This window comes from Sparus aurata, chromosome 12, assembly GCF_900880675.1.
Source record: "Sparus aurata chromosome 12, fSpaAur1.1, whole genome shotgun sequence".
Taxonomy (NCBI): domain Eukaryota; kingdom Metazoa; phylum Chordata; class Actinopteri; order Spariformes; family Sparidae; genus Sparus; species Sparus aurata.
This window is the reverse complement of record NC_044198.1, coordinates 9,473,878-9,489,501: the sequence shown is the minus strand read 5'-3', so window position 1 is coordinate 9,489,501 and position 15,624 is coordinate 9,473,878. Positions and strand designations below refer to the sequence as shown.

General features: G+C 38.4%; 1 protein-coding gene across 13 annotated transcripts in view; it reads right to left on the bottom strand.

Moving 5' to 3' along the window:
- The window catches only part of unc13bb (unc-13 homolog Bb (C. elegans)), a 71,471-nt gene extending 56,865 nt beyond the window's left edge, over nucleotides 1-14,606 (bottom strand). For all 13 annotated transcript variants that reach the window (XR_003986213.1, XR_003986214.1, XR_003986215.1 and 10 more), the window contains exons 1-2: nucleotides 14,340-14,606; nucleotides 3,844-3,873 (exon numbers count right to left, since the gene is read on the bottom strand). Coding sequence is in view for 9 of the 13 variants with exons in the window: in XM_030435856.1 (XP_030291716.1) it covers nucleotides 3,844-3,873; nucleotides 14,340-14,361 (52 nt within the window). In the remaining 4 variants the exon portion in view is untranslated. The remainder of the gene's footprint in view (nucleotides 1-3,843; nucleotides 3,874-14,339) is intronic.
- Nucleotides 14,607-15,624: the final 1,018 nt, after the last annotated feature.

Here is a 15,624-nt window from a genome sequence, read left to right as displayed (position 1 = left end):
CCTGACACAGTTCCTAACAGAGGCTGTGCCTTCCCAGAATTCCCACAAGTATGGTGACATAAGGGCCAAACATTGACATCAAATGCTTGAATCTGACCTAACATGCCTAAAATGAAGATTAAGTACAGATGTGCATAGCAAAATATGCAGTGTGGATGCCCAATCAATTGAACTGGCAGCATACAAAGACAGTAAGTAATTTCAGTTCCCACAGGCCCGTTGTAGCAAAGCTGTCATCTACAGGCGTAACATGGCCTGAGGATAGGACTGGGTATCATTCAAAATGTTTTGGGAACACCACCAGTACCAATACTTTGACTTAAATACCAGTTCTTGAACAATATTTTTCCCAAGCTCTTGATCTCATCTTGGATATGTTTTACATCTATGCAAACTCAAAATACAACATTAGCATGTATTAGGTAGGGGTGGTTAATCGGCCCAATTTCCCGATTCGATTCGATTCCGATTATTGAAGTCTCGATTCGATTACAAATCGATTTTCGATTATTAACGATTATCGATTCGATTTTCAATTATTAACGATTATTGATCTTTCATTTAACATTGAATCAGTCAGCTGCTGAATTATTTTACTTATCTTTTGAGTAACACCTCACAGCACCTTCAATATTGTATAGTGTAACTGTAATATCAAAATTATTATTTTTTAATTTGTTTTAAATGTAGTGTTTCACTGTTAAAAGAAAGCTGCCAAGCTCAGCAGCCAGACTCATGTTAGAAGCATTGTTGGTGACGAGAACCAGGGCGTGTTTCTCTATTCCCCACTCGTCTGCCATTGCTTTGAGAAACTCACACATATTTGCGCTTGTGTGGCTATCATCCATAGCTTTCGTCTGAAGTACGTAGGACATTAGCTTCCATTAACTGCTGACATAATGAGCTGTAACGGTCACATATGAGGCTGTAGCTCTGGATGTCCAGGCATCGCAGGTTATTGCTACCCTGTGAGCAGAGTTGAGGGACACTTGCACGGAAAGGTTTGTCTCCTTGTAAAGATTTGGAATCGTTTTAAGTGTGAAAAAGCTCCGGGATGGAATAACATATCTTGGCTCCAGACTGTGGACCATGTAGCGGAAGCCAGTAAGAGGAGGACTCCGGTTTGTATTACTATTTCAAAATAAATAAATAAATAAATAAATAAATAAATAAATAAAAAATAATAATAATAATAATAATAATAATAATAATAATAATAATAATATAATAATAATAATAATATATATATATATATATATATATATATATATATATATATATATATATATATATATATATATATATATATATATATATATATATATATATATATATATATGTATATGTATATATATATATATATATATATATATATATATATACATATACATATACATATATATTATTTTTTTATTTCTTTTTATTTTTTTAATCGATTTTTGGAAATTTAATAATTGAATCATAATCGTCAATATTATAATCGCGATTAATCAATAATAGATTTTTTTCACCACCCCTAGTATTAGGTCTTGGTATGAGCTACTGTATGTACTATGCTTACTGGCTCACTTACACTAATGAGATTTACTCCTTAGATTTAAAAATGTTTTATGAATCTTGACGCATTTTATTGAAGCATTTTGTTTGGTGCCATTAAAATTAGTGAAAAATGCGAGTAAATAATGTGAGAATAATGCAACTTTTAGACAAAAAAATGTGTCAATTATTTTAATGTGATTAAAATTCAATATTGTCATTGAAAGTTTTCATCATGGCAAATATTTTGTTCCTCTTTTATTTATTTTGCAGAGGTTTGTTAGCTAAACTTATGTTGCCTCAGGTGTTTGACACACCTGTTATGTTAGGAAGAGGAAACTGTAGCTTCCGAGAAAGACCTGACTGAGCAGGTCGCTATTAATGGGTCTGAAATATCAATGTCACAATATTAATAAGAATATTCACAATATGGATGAATATGATGATGTGGTAAAGGTTGTTAAAGAAAACAGCAGATGATGAAAAAAAAAAAGATTTCAGATCCTTCTGGTTTCTGCAGTGAGCTGCTAACAACCATAACCTGACAACACCTCATGATGTCAATGCCAATATGGAAAGTTTTTCCTCACTCAAATTGAGGGTCTAAGGATAGAGGGTGTCATTCACTGTACAGATTTGTAAAGCCCACTGAGGCAATGTTATTGTGATTTTGGGCTATATAAATAAAATTGATTTGATATGATGTAGCAGGTTATTCTTCAGCCATTAAAAAAGGTAGCCCAAGAATGAGTAATGTTTACATTACAACTGAGGGAGACGACTGGCTTAACTATATTATCCCTGATGTTTGCTCTGGGACAGGTGTCTTGTGGGCCAGGGGAGGGAGGAGGGCACAGACAGACAGCATAGGCTGACAATCTAAAACAAATATCTTAGTGCAACAGAGCTGCTTGTGACACAATGCAGACACTTAAAAAAAATGCCAAAGGTAAAGGGGATGGACTAAGAATAATGCTGAACGCTGAACAAATGTAGAGACCCGCTGGATAATTAACTTTAGCAATTATCTTCAACGAACACAGGGTCAGTTGAGGCACTGAGATTGAGAGTAAAATGTCACCTGCAGATCCAAAGCCGCAGTGACTTCCTGCCCATGACTGCTGCCTGCTCATGCCAGAAACGTCACAAGGCTTAAAGGGAGGTGTGAGCCTGAACACTAGAGGGATTTGTTTAGGTGGAGGAGGCGGGGATTTGGACTTAGCGGCCACCGATCTAAGCTCACCTGAGCAAGGCCTGGCATAGAAGGACACAGGATTACATAATGCAAAATCAACCCTAGCTTTCAGTGACTTGCCAGAATTTGGCTGATTAACCTACATGCACTGACTTTTCAAAACACCGGATGAGAGAGTAGTAGATTGTGATCACAAATGATGTCATTAAACAAAATTAAAAAACATTGACTTAAAGTCCTATAGGAGCCATAGAATACGCTCCAAATTATTAAGAAAATGAGAACATAATCTGCATCTTAATGGCCTCCTGTTCTTCAAAATTCAATGAGGACTGTGGCAGTGTTTGTGTTAAACCTGTGAAACATTTGGACGATGGTAGAGTGATCAGACTGAATAATTACACTATATTTTTAAAATGTCCCACATGAAATTCGACTTTTCACATGTGATAATCACAATGTCACATGTGAACTGAATATCTCACATGTGACGTAACATTTCAACATCTGAAAAGACAATAATGGTACATGTGAACTGGACATTTTCACAACTGATTCACATGTGATTAGATTCTACATATGCCAATTAGAATTTGCAAGTGTGGAGACAACATAACAAATGTAACTGTCAGCCTTTTCAAATAAGCATACAATATTTTTTCAATGATGTTCAGCTGCTGAAAGGAAAGGAAGTGATGTGTTTCAGCCCCTGGACTTCGCTGACGAAGATCTAGGAGATACACAGCAACACTGAAGAAGGTCTCGGGCTGAAACACATCTTTCTTTCTGCTGCTGTGTATTATTAAAAAGATAGGGTACTATATACTAATTTAGCAAGTGCTGATGACTTTATTTTGTGATTTTTATGTCACCACCCACTACACTCTTAGAGACTTCCAAGCAATTTCCTATTTTCAAATGTGAAATAAAATGTTAACATGTCAAAATAAAATGTCAGATTTGTCATTTTCGTAAGTGATTGTAGTTACGAACATGTAAAACATTTGTCCCAAAAAAAATTTTCATGTCACGTGCGCTCTTTACATGTTTGTGGTTAACATTTGGTTTTCAGATGTCGCTTTTAATGTAACTGTGAATATAACAGTACTCACCTGGAGGGCCTTGAAGTTTGGCTTTTTTCACTGTAACACAAAGCAAACAAAAAACAAATTAGCTGACTGTAACCTATATTTAAGTCATTGTATATGGAATCTACCAAAATATGAAATATTTCATGAGCTGGACTTAACAATGAAAATAAAATAATAAAATAAGATGTTGAGTACACAGTTGGACCAGTATGGAAAAACAAGTCTGACATGGAAACATATCAAGGCATGAGTAATGAAGAATGGACAGGATCTCATGTTATTGAAGCCTGACGAATTCATTTATATGCAGACAGAGAGCCACGGGTTGATGACTCGTGACGGGTGAATCACACAAACACATCGACAGCCTCATGTTGTCGAACACAAGAGCAGGAACTGTATTGCGCTGCACTGTACGTGCAGCGCAATCACAACAGATGAGCTGTTTGTTTTGGTGGGTCAAAATGTCATTAAAAAAACAAAATTGTGTCACCTTGCCTGACTGTTGAGTACTAAAACTCACAAATTGCCTAATTCCATTTCCATATTACTTTCTTTCTTACGTTGACTACGTTGACACTGAAAAACTAATCTTTTTTTAATCTCCTGATACACAATCCATTCTTATGCAAAGAGAAAACCCCTGGAACAATAATCCTGACCTCCCTTAGAGCTTAGAAATGTAATAATTAGATTTTACTGACCATCTTTATTTTACATCAAGTTTACTTTTGTTGTTTTCACATATAAATATTATCAATATCTTCCCACAAAATGGCTTTGGGAATTTCATACTCAGAGAACGAGACACGTGACAGCTCAGGTACACCAAAGTAATGCTTAAAATTATAGCCTGTGTGATGGCATATTTGTGATACATACAACACATATAAATATATGATATGAACTCATACGAGACAACAAAAAATTACTTTTATTTGACAGCAGAATACAAACTTTAATATAATCAAGAAGCATAAGCCGAGACAGCTGTATCACAAAACACAACAGCTGGTAAATAAACAGAGAAAACAATGGCAAAAGTGGACTGGGGCAGATGGGTATTAAGATGAATAAATAAATAAATAAATAGATGAATAAATATGTCTGGCACCAGCAGCCATTTCCTGAAACCTCAACAAAACTTATTTAAGGGGGGGGGGGGGGGGGGGGAATGAATACTGGAGTGTTTTGGTTTATTTTTAGATCCATCATCTCTAGCCCCCTGATGCATCCATACAATAACGTTTATAGGATTGTGAAGCGCTTTGGAGGGGATTATTTGTGATTGCTGTGGTAGGGTTATGTGTTCAGGCATGTAACCTACTAAACCTCTGGAGCCTGAGATGGCAGATGGGCAGGACGGGATGATGGAGGCACAAATGACGCTTTCATATTTTCATGGAACATCCCTATCTTCCCTCTACGCTGGAGAATTAATTCGTTTTCCATTCTGTCTGAAACCTCACTCTTGATCATGTGAATTAAACCACAACAGTGGTTCCCTGATGTTGTAATTTCAACCACAAAAATCAAGGAGTACAATTCAGAAAAACTGGTGTCGACATTCAGGATGACAATGGAGGGAAAAAAACTTTGTTATCATAAAGGAGAAAAAAAGAAAAAAAAAATAGACTCTACTTCCAAAGTGTTTCCTGTCTTGCACATACCTCTCTGAGAGGCGGAAAGGGAGCAGTGGAAAAGTGGAGAGAAACCAGCAGTGTGACTTGTTTTGGCTTTCCACTGAAGCTTTGTCACACCAGCAAATGAGCTGGCACAGAGGCCTTTTGTACTAATTTGCATGATGTTATTTAGGGCTGTGGTACACAGAACTGACGTCCATAAACCAATGGCCCTTGATGGTGGAAACTGATGCTTATCATTTTTTCCCCAGGGCATGCCATGGCTTTAGAGGCCATTTAGCTTACTATTTGTAAGGGACAGTTGCAAAGATACCCTTTATCCACCTGTGTTTGCTTGCTTTTTTCTTTTATCAGTATGCTTAGTTTCTTCAAGGAGCAGTTGGTCGCAGTTCATTCTGGTGCACCCTTTGATGGCTCAACTTTAGATGCATGTCAAACAAAATCAGTTTATAAATAGGCTTTAAGATTAAAACAGCAGACAGACATTTGACTTGTCAAAGCAGGATAAGCCCTGGAACTGGTTCACCTAATAACAATTCAGCCATAATTAATGTTAAAAAATTTCCGCTTTAATTTTCCTGCTTTGACAAGTCAAAATGTCTGCCGTGAAAAGGGCCTGTTGTGCATTGTGGCTCATTTACTGGGACCCTTGAATGGAGTCATTTATGTTATTAGTAACACCTGAACTTCTCCTGCTGGATCGAACATACTGTGGAGTCACACAGATAATGACATTACTCCACCAGAGGGACAAATACAAATTCATATAAGATCACATAAAGCTGTACTTCGATTTTTTTTACTTTGAAGCTGACGGTGCATCTTTTCAGTTCAGTGAAATGAAGGATTTAGCCATTTTCATATTTGTTAGTTAGCCACCTGGCTAGGGTTGGCAAATGTATTTCATGGTAGGATAAACATCTCAGAAAATATTAGGGTATCACAGTATATGGTTTTACTTACATTTAACATTATGTGCATTAATATGTTGAATATCAGGTGCAATATTATTTCTTACTTCTTTTTTATTACCTCAAATATTCATGCCAATTGTATTTTCAGTTACCACCGTTTTGTAGTTTAGTTCATTTTTTAGTTTACTCTTTATTAGTCTTTAGTCTTCTAGTTGCATTTAACTCCTGAAATGCTTTAAATTTTGTATATTTCACTAGTATTTGATATTCTGTATTGTCCTAACTGGACCCAGTGTGTGATCCTGCCCTGGGGGACTTGGGTTTTTCTATCGTACCGTACATTTTTGCAACAAACTCGGGCAGAACAATTTCCTTCGGGATTAATACAGTTCCATCTTATCTTAATTTTTTTCAAAATTATTATCAGTTACAGTGATCATTAATAAAATGATCATAATGAAAACAGAAGACTTGCAAGAGGTTGAACAAATGCCTTTTTGCATTTTCAGAGAATATTATGAAACTTTTATTTACTAAATATTAACTTATTATTCTTTCTTATTTTTCCAGGTAGAATTCAATATAGTTGATGATCAATATGATAACTGTCAATTTTAATGCCAAAGTAAACAGCTGCCCTACATCTGACTACTTTAATCAACTAGACTCTCGACTGGCTTTTGTGCACATTAGTTAATGCTTAATTTGGCTCCATGGATTTTCTCACATTTGAGCAACTTAAGAATCACATGGTATCTATTTGCTACGATATGCATATAGATATACCTTTTAAGAAAGCTGGACCATTCACAATAAGTGTGGCATTTGCAAGAGTCAAGATACATATTTTCTTTTTTTTTGTTTTGCATTAAATATGCATCTGTTTTGATTCTTTGTCAAATAACAAGAGGCTTTGGGGGCTGTGAATTATTTATCATACACTCCTGATCAAAATTTAAAGACCAGTTGAAAAATTACAAGAATTTACATTTTGCACTGTTGGATCTTAAAAAGGTTCTAAGTAGAGTTTCAAAATGCAAAAAGAAGAAATGGGAGTGACACAAAAAAAAATTTGAGTAAGCAATTTATTGAAAGCAACAATTAAACTGAAATAGGCTGTTCATCAGCTGATCAAAAGTTTAAGACCACAGCCTTTAAAAGCCAAAATCTGCGCAAAAATGTGGATTCAATGTCATTTTCTGTCAGGCATTCACACTGTCATGACCTCCTGATGGCAAAAGCCAAAAAGCTTTCTCTCGCTGAACGTGGTCGGATTGTTGAGCTGCATAACCAAGGCCTCTCACAACGCGCCATCGCTGCTAAGGTTGGACGCAGTAAGACAGTCATTTTGAATTTCTTAAAAGATCCTGAGGGTGATGGAACAAAAAAGTCAAGTGGCAGACCCAAAAAAATTTCCCCGGCGCTGAGCCGGGGGATCCGATTGGCTGTTCTTCAAGACACGGGACGATCCTCGTCCCAAATTAAGGCCGTTACTGGTGCCGACTGCAGCCCAATAACCATCAGACGGCATCTGCGAGAGAAGGGCTTTAAGAACAAAAAACGTCTTCAAAGGCCTCGTCTCCTTGAACGCCACAAAATTGCCCGTTTGGACTTTGCAAGAGAGCACCAAACATGGGACATTGAAAGGTGGAAGAAAGTTTTATTCTCTGATGAGAAAAAATTTAACCTTGATGGTCCTGATGGCTTCCAATGTTACTGGCATGACAGGGAGATCCCACTTGAGATGTTTTGTTCGCGGCCGAGTGGAGGGGGCGCCATCATGATCTGGGGTGCTTTTTCCTTCAATGGAACAATGGAGCTTCAGGTTGTGCAGGGGCATCAAACGGCGGCTGGCTATGTGGAGATGTTGCAGAGGGCATCCTTCATGACTGAGGGCCCTCGTCTGTGTGGTAATGACTGGGTTTTTCAACAGGACAACGCTGCAGTTCACAATGCCCACCTGACAAAGGACTTCATCCAGAGGAATAATGTCACTCTTTTGGACCATTCTGCTGACCCCCTGATCTAAATCCAATTGAGAACATTAGGGGATGGATGGCAAGGGAAGTTTACAAAAATGGACATCAGTTCCAGACAGTGGATGCCCTCCGTGAAGCCATCTTCACCACTTGGAGCAACGTTCCCACTAGCCTCCTGGAAACAATCGCATCAAGCATGCCGAAACAAATTTTTGAAGTGATCAACAAGAACGGTGGAGCTACTCATTACCGAGTCCTTTTTTGAAACTTCTGTTTCTATTTTAGGGGGGTTTTGGGGTTTTTTTGAGCTATGGTCTTAAACTTTTGATCAGCTGATGAACAGCCTATTTCAGTTTAATTGTTGTTTTCAATAAATTGCTTACTCAAATTTTTTTTTGTCTCACTCCCATTTCTTCTCCTCTTACATTTTGAAACTCTACTTAGAACCTTTTTAAGATCCAACAGTACAAAATGTAAATTCTTGCAATTTTTCAACTGGTCTTAAAATTTTGATCAGGAGTGTATGTGTGTATACTGTATTTATGACTAACAATGCAACAACAGTTGGAGACCAGAAAAAAAACTAAAAAAAACACCCTCAGTTCTTATTCAGTAAGAGTATAATGGTCAAAAAAGTCTGCTGAGGTTCTCTGTCAGGATTTTGTGTGGTTTGATCAAATTTAAATTGACAACATAAGCTAACACACAACTGCCTTCCGATTTTGTTAAAAAATGATCAGATTTGAGATGCTTAACTTTGGCAGAAAATCCCCTGTTCCAATCCTTAATACAAAGTAAATGAGGTATTCAGAGCCCTTAAAGCCCTAACAAAAAGAGTGGATGTTCCAAAATAATAAGGAAATCATCAGGAGGGTCAGACAGAGAAGCAGGAAACGTAGGAACAGGAAGTGACACCAGAATCCACTGCTGCTGAAGGCAGTAGTGCAGTTCCGCTTCGTGCTGGCCAGTGTAAGAGGGAGAGAGAGAGAGAGAGGGAGAGCAACAGATGGCCAGGGGATTACTCCCTCAATCTCTAAGCGCTCTCTCTCTGTCTCTCTTTCCCTCATAATTCCACTACTCTGCTGCTCGCTACGTTCAGCCGCTCAGCCTGCAGTTCTGTCGTTTTCAGTCCTGCAGGGCCTCTGTTTCTCGTTCTTTATCATTTTCTTGTACAGTCTCCTCAACTACTAAGGCAGCTACAGGGTCAAGTAGACAGGCTTCAAGCAAACGGTAATTGTGATGTTTTTATAGCTGCGGTCTTAACACTCGAATGACCAGAGTGTGTGCTGTGACAAATCTTATAATACTGTTTTCGATGGAGGACTAAAACAAATTTGAACTAACAATATGCTGACGGATGACTCAGCGAACTAAAGACGCTATGGTACATGAAACAAAATCGACACCTGGTCAGTCGGCAGTAACATAGGATGCACAGAGCCATTTCACCAGTGTGAAACAATCTCAATGTGATTTGGTTAATCTGTGACGAAAAGCTTCACAAATATTTGGATTGGCTGCTTTTGTCCATTATCATTACCTAATATTGAATCTGTCAAATGCATTACATTATGTAAACTAAAGATTAACCTTCATGTCTCTTTGATGCTGGTCCTCAGGGCCCCCTGCCCTGCACGTTTCGGATGTTTCCCTGCCTCACCACACCCGATTCCAATTAAATTTGGCAGATCTTTATAACATCCATCAGATGATGATTGGATGAGGATTCCCTGCCTCAACACACTGAATCAATATGTTGAGGCAGGGAATCATCTAAAACATGCAGAGCTTCAGAACTTAAGAACACTTGAAAATCTCACTGCTTTCCAAATAGTGTGTTATTTTCGCCACTATGAGGTCCCTCAGTCAACACAATGAGAAGAGAAGACTTAGATTTATGTCATGAAATGGTGTGGCATTTAAGGGTGTAGCGATCTATTAGTCAGGATTGATATGTCCAGTCAATGATCATGATCCAAAATCTCCAATTTAGGGTGACAACATGGATACACATCTTTAAGAAAGGCCTTTATCTTGAAATTCCCTAAATTTGGTCTAGGAGCTTCTCCTTCAGTCACATCAAGTACTATCTTGTCATATTCCAACAAAAACGTACGAGAAATTGTCTAATTTTAGCAGAACATTGATGATAGGCTGCCTTCCATTAATGCACAGAATTACACACTTGGTGATGGATAACAAAAGGAACTATTGCCCTCAACTCCGTCCGCAACCTTTTCCCTCAAAAACTTGCGGTACACCATGAGTCTATTAAACCCAAGACCAACCGTTACCACAAAAGCTTCCTTCTTACCGCTGTGGGCTCTTAACTTCCTGCCTCACCCTGCCTCTTTCCAACCAAGACAAATAATGTTTGTAACCTCCCCAACTCTCGTTGCATAAATACCATGTCTTCTGTCACTAAAGTGATCACATGTCTGACACAGCATCTGCACAACTCCAACACTGCAGCTTCACGGGGTCCATGTGAGCCATGTGTCCACTCAGCCCTGTCCTGATGCGCAGCAGGAGTCTCCCCCACATGTCCACTTGTCAGGGCAACCACTTATCTATTGTGTAAAGACATTGCCATGGCGATGAAGCATCTCAACTAGCAATAAATAAGCAACACTGTCAAGCTGAACTATCAAGGGATGACTCACAAAATCAGCTAATCAAGCTGCCCCCAACCCAGCACCCTTTTTCTCTGTTATCTGTGGGCTGCTTAACTACCAGCTTACATTCATTATAACAATGATCAATTAAGGCCAAGCTCTAAAGTGAAAGATCTCATTTAGAACAATGACACTTTATTGCCAGAGCACTTACTCTCTGAAGTAAGCAGGAGTGAACTGACTTGCCTCTTTGTGACCTTTTCCCTACAAGGAGCCATTCTCTTTCTGAACTTGCTGTATCGATTGCCTACTTGCTTCTGAGGCTCATGGTTTTCAGCCTTCAGATAAATACTATGAATTTAACTTTAGGTTTAAAGATTTAAAATGATTCTTAATGGATTTTTTGTTCCCCAAACATCCAAAAGTTGCTATGTTTCCTGCTTCAACGCAACACTGACCATGGCAGTTTCTTTTTGTGAGGTGGCAATGACACAATGGTTTAAATTTGCCCAAAATTTTATACATTTTTGCAAGATTGCAAAGATCTCCATATAACTTTCAAATAGGTAATACATATACCAATCAGCAATACCACTTAAAGGGGAAGTGAATCGATCAGCAACACTGATCATCTCGTTGCCACACAATCTCTGCTGGGAAACCTTGGGTCCTAGCATTCGTGTAAACCCCACCTCACAGGCACCACCATCCCAAACACTATCAGAGACCAAGCATAATCCCTCTTGGCAACAGCAGTGATCCCCCTCACAGGACAATGCTCGCTGCCACACTGCAAGGAGCCCAAGGTGACCTCCAAATTCCCCAATCCAGGTGAGCTTCCAAGGGACGTGCCGGAACAAGTCCAACCATTGAAGCCCCACCATGGATTGGACTTGGCGCCGAGCCTTTGGGGCCTAGACAGAGGACCTCTGGGGAGTCAAATCAAATCATCTAGTAGGCTAACATCTGATTGAGTCTGATTCAGCTCAGTATATAATTGATGCATCATATTTTACATTTTTTTCCACAGTAATTAACAAAAAGAAAACCTTCTAATTTTAAGTTATAAAAAGAGGAAAAAAAACTGTCCAATCAGTGGTAATCAGTTGCTCAAGTGTGAGAGAAAATGTACCCCTGCACTGCGTACCACAACCACTGACTTTTCCTGAGAGAAACACTGAATACTGTGATCTGTATGAATCCTGAGAAGCAGTGAACACAACTTGAATACCTCATTACATCAAATATATTTGCTACATAGCTACTAGCTAACTGGCCCTAAAATGTAATTAAATTAATTAAATTAACCAGCAAACTACGCAGTTTAAGTGAAACTGAAACACTGGCAGAGACCTGTGCAGGACTAAACAGCAGGCTGATTTTAGGAAAAGCTGATGCTCCTGCTGAATATCTCTATATCTTGAGATGAGAGTTGTTGTAGGAGTCATTACTCAAGGCATCAGGGCATTAAAGAAACTTCAGATCATGACAGAAGATGTTTGCTCGAGTGTGTAAAAATGTTAAAGCCGAGGTGTCTGAAGGATATTTAAACAGAATTAGCTCCATCTGTGTAGAGACGCTTGAAGTCCTGACTGCATTTTTTCTTTTTCCAAAAAATGTAGTCAGGCAGTCAGTCGGGCTCAATGCAGTTAAGATGGAGAGATAAAGTTATGCCAGTGATGCACAGAAGGCATACAAGAGACTAGTTATAGCCACCAGAAAGAAATAATTAAACAGAACAGGATATATCAGATAGCGGCCCAGATGCAGGGATTTTTACAAATGTTCAGGATATCTTGTGTATACTTGTTGTGTACTATTTATTCATGAAATAGTTTTTAAAAAGTTGAGCAGGGGTGTCTCTTCGGTCATTTCAGATGTGTATACATGTGTGGTTAAAAGGAATGAGGCTGTTTTCAGCTTTTTTTTTTCCCCTCCTGGCATCACTGGACCAAATTGCTGCGCATCAGTGTTGTTGTCACAGAATAGCATATTGCATAATGTGATTTGCAGCTGTAAAGGACGCTTGAGTGGCAGGCGAGGACTGTCCAACTTTTTTTTCGTGGCAACCTACTCCATCCTGATTTGCTTTGGTCTTGTTTCGGCTTAAAAAAAAAGAAAAAAAAGACAAGTTTTGAAAAATGTAAACTATTACACTGTTATTATCATTTGGACCCACAACAGGCTTTTTTGTGTTATTTTATTTGAATTATTTTGTTCTGTAAATGGGCATGTAACTGTTACCCTTTCAATCATCATTTTTTTCAAACGTGAATGATAAAAACATCAGCCTTTATACTACTTATGTTGGGAGGTTGACATAGAGGAAATGGTAAAAGCTCGGCCATTTGGGAATCCACTGAGTTTAAAGATGTGGACCCAGAGGAACCTCAACAAGGTCCCAGTTGGGCCCCTGCACCAGGGAACTAGTATCAGTTTTCATTAAAGACTTTGAACTATTTTAATTATAAAGTCAAATTAAAATACTCTTAGCTCACTTCAGTTTCATTAAAAGAGGTGAAAGTGATTTAGTTACGAATTCAAATCAAATGACCATTGAGTTTCACAATCTATAAGTCAGTTTGATCCTGAACTAACTGATTTACACCAGGGTTTTCCTTTTATTATAAAGCTTAGGCACAGCCATTCTGGGCACGACTAGGCCAAATGAATGTAAAAATAAATGTGGAGTGCATCAAAACTTACTAAATGACAAATCTAATGGTTGTAGCTGTAGTCCCCAGTGGACTTATTTAGCATGTTTTATTATTAAGCTTCAAGGTTTTATTAACTGATCTAGCTTTTCCATATTGTTGCACACATATGGTAATAATAATTGTATCAAATGATGTTAAATTGGATATTGTCATAGAAAAACGTCACATTTTCATGGGGAATGACCCCTAACCCCCGAACCACCAAATACATGCACAGACTTCCACAATGGTAGAGAAAGCACTGTATAAACATGGCTACTGTTTTTATGGGATATCGCAAGAGTCAACACACAGCCACAACTCTGTGGTTCTGTCCGGCTCAAACAGCTGGTATGGGGGGCTCTAATAACAAAAAGTAAACACATCATATACTTGTCAGGACAACAACCAGAAAAACAGATATTGTTTTTAAATTATTGTTGTTTCCTGGGTTGTGTTACAAACGTAAAATCACGTCAGAACAAATCTGCTAGCTACTTTTCCCAGATAATGTTAGTCCTTGGGGCGGGAGGGGATGCCTCCTGCTAGGGAACCGGTTCTGTCAGATTTCACTGACTTTAATCAGATGAAAATTCAACAAAAGTAGAAATCAAACACTGCATGTCATTTTCTAACTGTGTATAGTAATATAAATAAATGTAAAACCTACCTCTGACACACAGTAACGACATGGCAAAGCGCTTCCAGCGACGGTCCAGTAGTTTCACACAGTTTGTAGAGCAGGGTCTCAGCGGAGATTTACTCCGTCTCGTGTCATTGTATTATCCGTTAAAATACTTTTCAAACCGCTGAAAAGCTCCCAGTCGACGTCTACAGGTGGTTCTCTGGTGCCGGACATGGGCAGAGAGCGGCAGCCCCCCGCCGCTGCCACGCCATTATTAAAACTCTCATCACAGCTTTTCAGACTGAAGAACAACCTGAGGGCACCGAGAGAGGGGGGGAGAGGGGGCGGAGTCGAGGCACCTGTCACTGGCGTCTGACGTGACCAATGACAATATGGGAGGGCGGAGGTGGGCGGGGCCGTCTTAAGTGAGGCGAACCAATCGCTGAGAGGGACAGGTTGGAGGAAGAAACAGGTGACGCACACAGATTCTACAAACCAAACACCTGAAACTTTCTGTGATAGAGAAATTTGGTTCTAGGAGTTTTTCTTCTTTTTTTAAAAAAAAATAGCTGTTATTTCTGTTATTTCCTTCACCTGTTGCTGTATAATAACATGTAATCATTACATAATGCTTTATTAAAGATAATATTATTAAATATTAATTCTATTTTTAATGTAAATGACTTCTCCTATTGTATCAGCCACATGCAAGGGGACAGATTTCTCAATCCCTTTTCATTTAAGTTTATATTTATTTCCACTATGTTTTTGTGAGAGGTGTTAAGTCAGGGTTTATCAACCCCATCATCACAAAGAGCTTTACAGAAAAACATCTCATTTTATGATAATCATCAATCAAAGAAAAACAAAAGAGACACTTTGGATTTTTGTAAAGTCTAATCCCCAGATGTTCACTATCTATTTTGGTCTTCATTGTAACATGACTTCTGCCTCATTTGGTTTTTCTGTGCACCAACTAAGCAAACTTTGGCTTTTGCCCCCCACAAAGGTGGTTCTTGAACAGCCACACCATAAACACATGGACCCCAAACAACAAGAAGTTAGAATTTAGTAAATGTATGTATGATCTTTCCTTCTGAGTAGCTACACTGTACGCTGGCCTACAAGGCTGAAACAGCGCCAACAGCACCACCATGTGTATGTAATGAGTCATTACTTCGAGTCTGGACGGATTTATTCAACCTTTTATTTGTTTTAAATGTGTCTTATTTCTAATACTTCTGCACGAATCATTATTTTCTTCCTCACACTCCTCCACTCTTTTCATCCATTGCGGGAAATTCAAAAGTTTGATTTGAAAAAATAAATA